Here is an 11,689-nt window from a genome sequence, read left to right on the forward strand (position 1 = left end):
AGAATGTGTCATAAAAGCTTTGCCTCTCCACAGGAGCACCCTCGAAGGTCGGCAGATCCCCCACGGGCACCATGGCCGCCCTGGGCATCACGGTCGCCCTGCTGGTGTGGCTGGCTGCCCTGCTGCTCATCTCCATCTGGAAGCACGTCTACAGCAGCGGGAAGCTGCCCCCTGGCCCTTTCCCACTGCCCATCGTTGGGAATCTTTTACAACTGGATATTAAGAACATTCCCAAGTCCTTCACCAGGGTAAGAGAAATAGTGTTGATTTGAAGGGGGAGAATTCAGAAATTAGATGTAATATGTGTGCATTCAACTCACTCTCAGACAAATTATAATTCAATACCAGCTTGTTGGGAATCAACTGAATTACCAGTTCCACCCAAGAGTGATCATCAAAATGTTGAGCTGCTAATGCAGCTTGGGCGTGCTGCTCAGTGGGCACTGCTCACGGCTGGCCCCAGAGGTCCTGCCTGAGCAGTGTCAACTGCCTTGTCGTTGGGTGGCTTGGCCAGCCCAGTGTGGCCGTGGCTGCTGCTGCCTGCCCCTGCTATGTGAGGAGAGACCTGCATTGACACCCGATGCACACTGGCTGGGTGTCTGCAGCTCTCCTTAGGTGCCAAAGAACAGAGGGAAAGGGAGGTGTTTCCCCCACTACACACACCTCTTACTGCATTTGTTGTGACCAGTGGATGAGCTCATAAATCTAGAAACTAAATGCGTTGATGAATCTATTGAAAGACTTAACAAAAGAACATCCCAGGGCGCAGAGCCGCTTTAAAAGGCATTGACGAGCTTCACTCTCCAGGGAGGAAGATGGGCTTGGGGACTCTGGACAGTTCAGATCCAGGGTGTCCAACAGCATCCTAGGGTCCAGGACCTGGAGTGGGGACAGCAGACTGGAGGTGGTGGGGGCAGTCACACAGGGAGACCTCGGGGGAACCGGAGGAATCAGCCAGGCCTTCCGAGTTAACTGTGTCTGGGAGGGAGGGGAACGAGGTGCACCCAGGTGCATGCACCGGGATGCACTCCCCATGGAAGAAGCCACCGTGGGAGGCCTCCCCAGGTAGCTCTGGGTTCTCCTGGTCAACGACAGCGGCCTTGGGGATCACGCTGAAGCATGGGCCTCCTCTTGGAGTCGGCACCGGCTCACCCCGTGGCCTGTTTGTCTCCGCAGCTGGCAGAGAGGTTCGGGCCGGTGTTCACCCTGTACCTGGGTTCTCGGCGCGTCGTGGTTGTGCATGGCTACAAGCCCGTGAAGGAGGTCCTGCTTGACTACAAGAATGAGTTTTCTGGCAGAGGAGAAAACCCTGGGTTCCAGGTGCACAAAAACAACGGTGTGTCCTGCTCGGGGTCGGGGTGCTGGGAGAGATGTTGAGGGAGGCCCAGAAGTGACAGGAACAGCTTGCTAAAGATAGAAAGGTGACGCGATCTGCAGACAAGTCAGGTGAGGATCGGTTCATCCGGTCATTGCTCCGCGTGTGCTGATGAAAGCTACTGTGTGAGCCTTGCACACCAGAGCGGACAAGACCTGGAACATCCACCCACTGACCAGCAAGACAGACTTATTCGTAGAGAAACAGGCCAGAGGGAGGTGCTTCTGCTCTCTGGCCCAGCGGTGCCTCCCTCCACAGAACTTTCTGCCGCCCTGGGTCCCCCGTCTCTCCCGGGAGCTGTTTCCACTCACAGCTTCAACCGCTCCGGGGTGTGGGGGCTCCATCTACTGAGGTCCCTCACCCATGAATGGCACCCGCCTCTCCATTGAGGGGCCTCTGATGTCCCACCCGGGGCTGTTCTTAGATCAGGAAGAGGGTGCTGAGATGTCCCTGTGACCCCTCTTTCCTCTGCCCCTCCCAGCCCCCAGGCTCCAGACCCAAGGGTTCCCTATGCAGGGGAGGAGGCCTGGGGATCTAACTGGTATTTATTGGAGTATTTTCCAGAGTCTTGACTTCAGACTCCACCATCTGTGTCTCCTGGGAAGTCCTGGAGCCAGGGTGGGGGACACTGGCTGGGGGGGTGCCCCTCCTGCCCTCCCAGCTCTGAAGGCTCCTGGCCCCTGCTGTCCTCCGACCTCAGCCGCTTGTCCTTGGCCGCTTGCTCTCTGGTGTTTAAGTGAGATTCTAAAGCAGATTAGGGTGAAACAGTGTCGCTTCTACCCACAAAACTTGGAACCCTCACTTCTTCCTGAGTCAGTTTTGGTGATGAGCTTCTGGAAAACTCATTCATTTTGTGGAGGATTTCCGAACTGCTGTGCTGACAGTTGTGTGTGGACCTCTTGCCGCATTTTTGCAGCCTGCATTTCTGAGGCGTTTGATTGTCTCTCTCAGATACTGTGCTTTTGGTTTTCTTCTTAGGAGCTCCTGAAACCAAATTAAGCACCTAAGCGTTGTCATTTACACAGAGGAGTTTTACTGGAGGAGAGCCCCGGGAGGGCAGGAGTTCTGGAGTCGGAGCTTTATCACGGTCAGGGGCGTCCAGGGAGCCCTGGGGCAAGTCGCGTGCCCCTGAAAGCGGTCAGGCGGAGACGGCTCCCACACCCTGCAGCTGGGGCACCAGGGGCCTGGCTACCCCTGCCTGCCCCACGCTGTGGGACGCGCACTGCATGTCCCACACGGCCTAGGGCTGACCCTGCACGTCAACCAGGCATTGGAACCAGGTCTGTGGTCCCCAGGAATAATGATGTGAATGTCCTCGATTAGCATAGTGTGGAGCAGTGGCTGCGCATCAGTGTGCTGAGAGGGCCGCCCATCACTTCAGTCAGTCTGCGAGGCTCTGGAAGGGGAGCTTCCCTGCCTCCATGTCCGCCTGTTTGGTCCCAGGCGATGGCGCCTCTCTGGGGTCTGTCTCTTCATCTGCACGCCTCTGTGTCTCACCATCTCTCTTTCTCTTTGTCTCTTCTCACATTTTTCTGTATCTTCTTTTCTTTCTACACAATTCTCCCCAAAACATTTTTAAACTCCCTTCTTCCCCGCCCCTCCCTCCTCAACCGCCTCCTCTCCCCACCGCGCTCTTCAGAGCGGTCCCCCAGCCCCCTCCTTCCTCCCTTCCTCTAGCGTCTCAGGCCCTCAGGCCTCGGGGCACAGCCTCTGCCCTATCCTCCAGCCTCCTCAGCACACACTCCCTGATCCCTGCCATCCTTGCTTGTCCACCCTCTGTCCTGGGCCAGCAACGTGGAGGGCCAGAGCCGCCCGAGGCCTGGCCAGGCTGAGGCCGCAGCCAGCCGTGGGCTTGGAATGCCCCTTCCCTAGGTGCCCTCCTGGGCTGCTCTGCGGCGTACTTGGCTTCCACTTGGCCCGTAAACCGATGTCCCGCAGGAATCCGTGCCAGGGCACCTGAATGCATGACCCTGAGGTCAGTCCTACCTGTACTTTTAACTTGGTGAAGAGTACCTGTAAACGGGCCTCCTCCATGCCCACACACCCATCAGTGGTCATGCTCTCTGTCCATGGGCTTGTCCGCATGGCTACCTCCTTGCACACCTCTCCTCCCAGCCCCACTGGTGCTTCCTCTGCAGGCCAGCCGGGTGTCCTCTTGGGCCTGGCCAGACTTCCTTCAAGAAAGACTGGGGCCATGGGCTTCCTCAGACCTGGACACACAGGCGGGAAGCAGCTTGAGGGCTTCCCAGCTCTCGAGGTCTGCTGGCTGGAACCTTGGATTTTAGTAAGGACTTGCTGTGAAGCCACGAAGTGCAAGTTGAGGTATCTGCAGTGTGAGGTCAAAAACGACTGAAAGCAGTGTGATGTGGCAGCCTGGATGGGAGGGGGGCTTTGCAGAGAATGGGTGTGTGTCTCTGTGTGGCCGAGTCCCTCCGCTGCTCACCTGAAACTCTCACAACCGTGCTAACTGGCCATGTTGCTACTCTCCTGTGAAAGCTGCTCAGTTCTGTCCAACTCTTTGTGACCCCGTGAACGGTACAGTCCATCCAGGCCAGAATACTGGAGTGGGTAGCCATTCTCTTCTCCAGGGGATCTTCCCAATACAAGAATCGAACCCAGGTTTTCCATAGTGCAGGTGGATTCTTTACCAGCTGAGCCACATACCCTAATACAAAATGTTTTGGCTTTAAAAAAAAAAAAAGTCACTGAAAGCAAAATGGCCTCAAAGGAATTAGTCAGCAGGCAGGAAAGAGGCGGGAGGCACTTCTTGGTAGTCAGGCACGGTCCCCCTCTCGTGGGGGGACGCAAGACATAGTGAGGGAAGCAAGGAGGCTATGACTGAGGAGCTTACATGGGCAACAGAGAAAACCAGGCTCCACACCAAAGGCCTCCCTGCAAACCGGAGCGTTGGCCCCTGTGTGGTCAGTGGGCCCCTCAGTGCCCCCTGCAGAGTCGAGCCCATTACTCCTGCCCTTCTCCTGAGAAAAATGTTTGCGGTAACGGTTCTCCTGCTCCTTCTCCTTAGGGATCATTTTCAACAACGGACCAACCTGGCGGGACACCCGGCGGTTCTCGTTGACCATCCTCCGTGACTTAGGGATGGGCAAACAGGGCAACGAGCAGCGGATCCAGAGGGAGGCCCACTTCCTGCTGGACGTGCTCAGGAAGACCCAGGGTGCGTACAGCCTGGGGCTCACACCCACCCCTCCTTCGACAGTTAGCCCACAGACACCACTTCACAGGTCGGTTTCCTCTCTGATCCTGGGGGTAAGGTGATCACCGAGGGTGTAGCTGGTGTGTCCTGAATCACTGACAAGTAAGGAAAACCCAAGTGGCTCACACTTCCACCACCTCCCAAGAATTCTCACGGTTCTAGGGTGTCTCCTCACAAGCACTGGAAATGTCCCTCCTGCTGTGCCCACAACAAGCGCCCTCTCAATGCCCCTGTTTTCCAGGCCAGCCCTTTGACCCCACGTTTGTCATCGGCTTCGCGCCTTACAATGTCATCTCTGACATCCTCTTCCACGAGCGCTTTGACTATAAAGACAAGACGGGGCTGAGGCTGATGAGCCTGTTCAATGAGAACTTCTACCTGCTCAGCACCCCCTGGATCCAGGTGAGCTGCCGTCTTCTCTCCTGCCTGCTTTGCACCTTGCTTCAGTTTGATGGTTTGCAGCAGGAAGAGGATGAGAAGGGTCACTTGTGTGTGTGTGGACAGACGGGCACACGAGACTAGATAGCATGAACTCTCCTTCTGGAGACTTCCATGGAGCCTGTGGTTCCACCCAGCTAGCCTTGGGACACTTACCGTTTCACTCTTTAAATTGACCCTCACCAGACAGACAGCACCTCTGCCTATGTGCTCATGTTCCCACCACAGAACTCACACGGCCTCATAGAGTGGTGCCCAAGAAGATACTTTCAGCCAAACTGTTCCAAATAATACAATATGGACAGCCATAAATTTGGGTTTAGAGAAGGTTATTATCCTGGCATACAAAATGCTATTGCTCCAGAAAAAGATGTGTATAGTAAGGAAATTCTCCCTTCCTCCCTCTCTTTCCAGCTTTATAATAATTTCTCAGACTACCTACAGTACCTGCCTGGAAGCCATAGAAAGCTACTGAAAAATGTGTCTGAAGTAAAAGATTACGCTCTAGAGAGAACGAAGGATCACCAGAAGTGCCTGGAGCCCAGCTGCCCCCGAGGCTTCCTCGACACCATGCTGATAGAAATGGCGAAGGTGCGCTCGCAGCTCGCGGCTTCCAGACCAGGCGGAGCTGAGTGCTTGGCTGTTACGAGATGGGCTTACAGGGCAGGGGGTGCTTTTTTCAGATTTACGTGATACTTGCGCTGTGGTGTCCACGCCACCCGCACATCCTGATGCTCTCAGTTTTACACACATGTGCTGGCTTCAGCATGACCTCCACACACGTTGACACTCGGCCAGCCTGCCAGGTCATGCTGCACTCTGCTGTCTGTTGAGCTCACCAACAAGATGGCTTCTCTTGGGGAAGCTGTCTGGGGGTTGTGGATTGGGGTGAGTGAGACCTTCACGCTGGCTCCCTGCAGCCCATGTTTTTTAACCCCTTCTGATCAATGAATGACTGCGTCTCATCTGGGGAGAGGCCCTCAGCCTTCCTCCTCAGCACTTAACTCCCAAATTGTGCACGACCTCAGGGGGGTGCAGGCCTTCCCAACACAACCTCCCTGACATCCTCTTGGGTCCCCACCTAGATTGGCCACACTTCTGTCCCCTTGGCACCACAGGAGGCTCTGGAGCGCCACACCTGGCTTTCCTGGAAGACTTGCTCCAGTTGTCTGAGAGCCTCCTCCATCTGCTGGGCCCCCTCCCACCCCTCTTCCCATTGTAACCTGCTTTCTGGGACTGAAAGGTGCAGCTGTGGGGACAGTAGGAGGCCGAGGGCAGCCCTGCAGGAGCCCCACAGTCAGCCCTGGGCTGCTGGAGGTCGTGGCACAGGGCCAGGAAGGGCCTCAGCCCCCAGGAGGGCCCTTGGTGGCATAGAAGGATCTCCAGTCTCACAGCCAGGTGAGGGTGCAGCCCCCCACAGCCCTTTTCTGGGGGCCTTGGTTCCCTCACTGTGCGACAGAGATGACGGTTCTGTGCAGGACGGGCCCGAGGAGCAGGCAGGGCGGGCAGGTGCGCCTCTGCTCAGGGACACTGGGTCTCTTTTTCATCCACTTGAAGATGTTCCCTCATTGAGTTCCTATCTCTCATCCACAGGAAAAACACAGTGCGGACCCCATGTACACCTTAGAAAACATCGCTGTGACTGTGGCCGACCTGCTCTTTGCGGGGACGGAGACCACCAGCACCACCCTGCGATACGGGCTCCTGATTCTCATGAAATACCCAGAGGTTGAAGGTAGGACAAGCAACAGGTCAGGGCTCTGGACCTTGTGGCTGCCACATGTGGACGGAGACCCTGCGTCCCTCAGCCTGGAACATTTAAGCTTCAGCTTCCTGTCTGCAAAACAGGGAGTGCCCCTGGGATCCCTGGAGGAATGCTCTGGGGGACGTGTTCTTGTACGTGACAGGCACTTGGTACTCAGCCCTCCCACACCCACTGACACACCCAGATTGCAAAAGAAAGTCCAGTGAAGAAACGCTATACTGCCAGAATCCACTCCAGGACATGATCTGTTTATGAGAGAGCGAACATGTGCTCATCACCCTAAGACCCAGCCTTTCAGGAAGAGCTGGGAGGGAGGAGTGGGCAGGGGCAAGACCTCCTGGCTCATCTCACCAGATTGGAAGAGGGAGCACAGGAGGAACCCCAGGTAAAGCATTGCAAGTCTGCCTGCTGCCCTGGGTCCAGCCCTCCTTCCCAGGGCTCCTCCCCAGCCCTCCTCCCCAGGCTCCTCCCCAGCCCTCTTCCCCGGGCTCCTCCCCAGGGCTCCTCCCCAGCCCTCCTCCCCGGGGCTCCTCCCCAGCACCTGGACCAGGTGAACTTGGGGCGGATCAGGCATGACTTTGGGGGCTGCATGCACAGAGCATGAGGCGTTAGAAACACCCCCTACCCCGGCCCATAGGTGAACAGCACTGCATGTCAGCAGGCTGGTCAGCAGCAGCCCCTAAGGAAAGAGGAGGCAGAGGAGCCACGCCAGTGCTCAGGCCTGGAGCTCCCACCTTTCCCTGGGCTGGCTCACAGCTGCGGTGGGGGTCCCCACTGCAAGGAGCCCCTCACTACCTCAGCCGTGCCTCTTGCTGACGATAATAATTTGGTCCCTACTGTGTGACAGGTGCGGGTATTAGCTCTTCAGTACACTGTGGTCTTGAAGGCTGATGTGAAAGGGCATGAAGTTATTACCTCGGGAACATGGGTATGTGACCCATCCAGGGTCAGACCTGGTCCGTCTGACTCCAAGGCCTTCGCCTTTCTATTGGACAGAAAAGTAAGGGGAAGGAGCCCAGAGTCCACAGAGCAAAGCCCCTCTGGGTCTGGGACAGTTTTGAAGGAGCTCTGACCATTCTGTACCATTCTGTGTACCATATCCACAGCCTCCAAAATTGTTATTTTATTAATCATGACAAATTTCCGGTACAGAGAAAAAGACAGAAAAGAAATGTGACAGTCATCTATACATCCATTGCCAGATTTAACATGTTAGCATTTTGCAGTACTAACACAGAGCTCTTGGAAAGAAAGATTACAGAGCCAGCTGAGGACCCTCCTCACCTCCCTGGCTTCCCCACACCCCAGACTGCAGCCTCCCTGGAGTGCTGTGTAGCACCCCGCGTAGGGCTTCTTACATTTACCAATTGCTAAGTATTAGTATTTACCATTTACTAAGTAATACCATCTGCATTGTTATATGTGTTGAACTTTTTTTCCTTGGTTAGCATACTGCAGGGAGCTGTGTAGTCCTCTCAACATATCACAAAGGCCCACAGGCAACCTAAAACCTAGCAAGGAAAAGCAACTGCCAAAGGCTGCTGTTGCCTTTGCCAGGAGAGGGGCTTCCAGAGTCCTTCCTCCAAGGCCCCTCAGGAGTGTGACATGCTTGTCTATTTCCATTCTCCATTCGTCCATACTCCGAAGAAGCATGCAACAAGCCAGCCTGGGGTCACAGTTAATAGAGAGCTTTCCTCCTGCTAGAAATCCCCAAGACCCTTTTTTATTCTCTACTCCTGGTGTGACGACAAGCACTGGGCTAGCCATGACCACTGAGAGAACGGAGGCCATGAACAGACAGGTGAAGTCTGTCGACCGCACACAGCCTCACCCAGCTTAGCTCTTACTGCCACGTGTGGATGGATTAGCCAATAACGTGAAGCTCCAGAAACATCTCCTGGGTCTGTGGAGGGGTGCTGAGCCAGCCTGGAGTCATGCATTTATTCCATGCATATCTTGGCAGAGAAACTTCATGAAGAAATTGACAGGGTAATTGGGCCAAGCCGAATCCCTGCCATCAAGGACAGGCTGGACATGCCCTACCTGGATGCTGTGGTGCATGAGATTCAGCGATTCATCGACCTCATTCCCTCCAATCTGCTCCATGAAGCAACCCAGGACACAGTGTTCAGAGGATATGTCATCCCCAAGGTCAGATGTGAGCCTGAGTGCACACCAGCAGACCAGCTGCCTTCCAGGGAACAGGATGGGGCCGAGGACACCCCGTCTCAGCAGGTGTTGCTGAACACTAGGGGCTGGGCCAGCATCCCTACCTGCAGAGTGCCGCTCCCCCAGCAGGCCTGGTGCGGACCTGGTGACCCCAGAAATGAGGCCGTCTGGGAAGGGGGTTCCTCAGGTGGTGGCTGGGGTGGTGGTGTGTCCCAGAGCCAGGAACAGACAACAGTGCCATCCAGCCCTGGATGTGCCACTCAGAGAAGCTACTGGAGCTCTCATCACCATCTAGTCATGACTCCGCCTGCTATCTGCCCTTAGGGAAAAACTTCTCTAGCTGGAAATGTACCATTTGTCTCACGTAAAATTCAACTGGGGGCCCCCAGATGAAAGCCTGTGACATGTTAACTTGACTGACCAAGGCAGCCTGTGTTCCCTCCAGGGCACACTCATAATTCCGACGCTGGACTCTGTCTTGTATGATAGGCAAGAGTTTCCTGAACCAGAGGAGTTTAAGCCAGAGCACTTTCTGAATGAAAGTGGAAAGTTCAAGTACAGTGACCATTTCAAGGCGTTTTCTGCAGGTAAGAAGCACCCAGAGGCAGCACCTTGCGTGGGACGGTCCCTGATCCCTACTCTGCTCCACACGTGACTGCCTCGCGCCCCTAATCCCAGCCTGACCCAGGCGTGCAGAGAGGTTAGATGACATCTTGCCACTGGGAGTCCTGAGACTGAGTTGGGGATGAGTCATTTTTCTCCTTAGCTACTTCGTTTAATAGAACTTGGTGAACTCTTTCACAGCTATATTGCCTGCCTCTCCATAATTTTAAACAAGGGTCACAGCAAAACCTAGTACTCGGTTACCTGGACCCATCACAGGGCCGCCTCCCCTCCCCAGGGAAGGCCTCCCGTCAGTGTGCTGTGAGGGAAGGTCTGTGACCAACTCTGTAACTGTAACTCTCAACGTGAGAGCACTGGCTTCCACGTGGGCCCCCCTTCTTCCCCTAGGACGTCAGGCTGAGCACTGGCAGAGTCGATTCTCCCGACCTACCGCAGGTTTATGCAGTTGAGAGCTGGTGGTTGAGGCCCTGATCCTCCTACACTGGAATCCGCTCTGGGCTCCCATTCAGTGGGTAGATGGGCCCTGTTCTGCTTCGGTGCTGTGACTCATGGCCTCCTCCCACCCCCCCTCCCCCTGCTCCCTGGCCTGGGGCAGAGTCTTAGTGTCGTTGTCGCCTCCAGGAAAGCGGGTGTGTGTTGGAGAAGGCCTGGCTCGCATGGAACTGTTCCTGTTCTTGGCCGCCATCCTGCAGCACTTTAACCTGAAGTCACTTGTTGACCCCAAGGATATCGACCTCAGCCCCATTGCAATTGGGTTTGGCAAGATCCCACCCCGTTACAAACTCTGTCTCATTCCCCGCTCAGAAGTGTGAGGCGCAAACGCCCTGAAACCCTGGGCTCCCCTGCATCCCCTCTGCGAGGACTCTGCGAGCCCAGGCTCCGGAGGGAACCAGCCGGGCCAGAGACACTGCTTTCCAGCCCACGTTCCTCAGACAGAGTTTGAAAGCAAAGTGCGAAAAGATTGTGTCAAACTAATTAAACTAATTAGAGCAAACTATGACTTGGCTTGTGTTGGAGTTCCTAGAAATCATGATAAGTAAGAACATGTCAGTGTAGTTTAAAGTGAACTTCTGAAAAAATAGAGCTACCCAGTCATCAGAGTCAGTATGTCTTATAAAGGAGTCACAAAGAGAAAAACAGATGTTATTTTGTTGTTCAGAAAAAATAAAACTAATATCGCTTTGGCTATCTTCCCTAGGATATGAAGTTCTTCCTTCAGGCTCACTAGTAGCATCATCTTGTGCTATATTTTAAGACTGAAATATATCTGAAGAGTCATCATAGACATCTGATGTTATCTCTTCGTGTTAAAGTCTGACTTTGTGCCTGCAAGGGGAAGTTCTCAGCATGTAGAGACTCTAGCGTGGAATGAGGCAGAAACTTGGAAATCTTTAACCAGCTCCATAACCTGAATCTCAGAAGAATCTGTGAAACAGAAGAATAATTTTGGACAAGAACGCTGTCCCCATCCACTGGGCACACACCAGGAAAACCACTGTATGCCCAGCCCTCCTGCCTTGACTTCCCTGTCAGTAAAAGGGGTGTGAGAGCAGCCTCTCCAGGGCAGAGATGTGAGGGCTGAGCGGGTGCGATGCAGAGCTTTAGAATGTGCAGTGCCTGAGTCCCATGTGTGTCCCAGGTTGCTTAGTAAAGTGAGTCAGCCCAGCAGTGCAGCCTCTTCCCGTCTCTCACTGACCCTCCTGCTTCTCACGTAGGAGGATCCTGTGATAACATCGTGGCCACGTAGGTAACCCAGGACCGTCTCCTGTTCTCAGGGTCCTTACACTAATCCATTACATATTCAAAGTTCCACCTTCCATGTGAGGTAGCTTACATACAGCTTAGGAGAAAGTGGTGTCATGTCCCAAGCAAACCCAAAACCTAGCAGAGCAAATTACAAGATCCGAAAGCCTGAGGATCCCTTTTGGCTTGCAGCTCTGCCTGCTGAAGCCAGTGGGGCAGAGGTCCTGCCCTTGACTCTCTGCTGGGCAGGTGTCATGCCCCTAGATCTTTGTCAGACAGCCCTGGCTCCACCAGTTCAGACAGGAACAGTCTATCTTGTTGGAAGCAAGTCAAAGATTCCCATTTTTGAAACCAAGGAATT

General features: G+C 54.6%; 1 protein-coding gene across 1 annotated transcript; it reads left to right on the forward strand.

The window, feature by feature from the left end:
- Nucleotides 1-25: 25 nt before the first annotated feature.
- Nucleotides 26-11,223, forward strand: CYP2E1 (cytochrome P450 family 2 subfamily E member 1). Its single transcript, XM_068961338.1, has 9 exons — nt 26-248; nt 1,177-1,336; nt 4,401-4,550; nt 4,831-4,991; nt 5,442-5,618; nt 6,621-6,762; nt 8,756-8,943; nt 9,407-9,548; nt 10,207-11,223. The coding sequence occupies exons 1-9, from the start codon at nt 72-74 to the stop codon at nt 10,395-10,397; spliced, it is 1,488 nt and encodes a 495-aa protein (XP_068817439.1). The 5' UTR covers nt 26-71; the 3' UTR covers nt 10,398-11,223.
- The last annotated feature ends 466 nt before the right edge of the window (nt 11,224-11,689 follow it).

The sequence above is a fragment of the Capricornis sumatraensis genome, chromosome 23 (assembly GCF_032405125.1).
Source record: "Capricornis sumatraensis isolate serow.1 chromosome 23, serow.2, whole genome shotgun sequence".
In the NCBI taxonomy this organism is placed as follows: domain Eukaryota; kingdom Metazoa; phylum Chordata; class Mammalia; order Artiodactyla; family Bovidae; genus Capricornis; species Capricornis sumatraensis.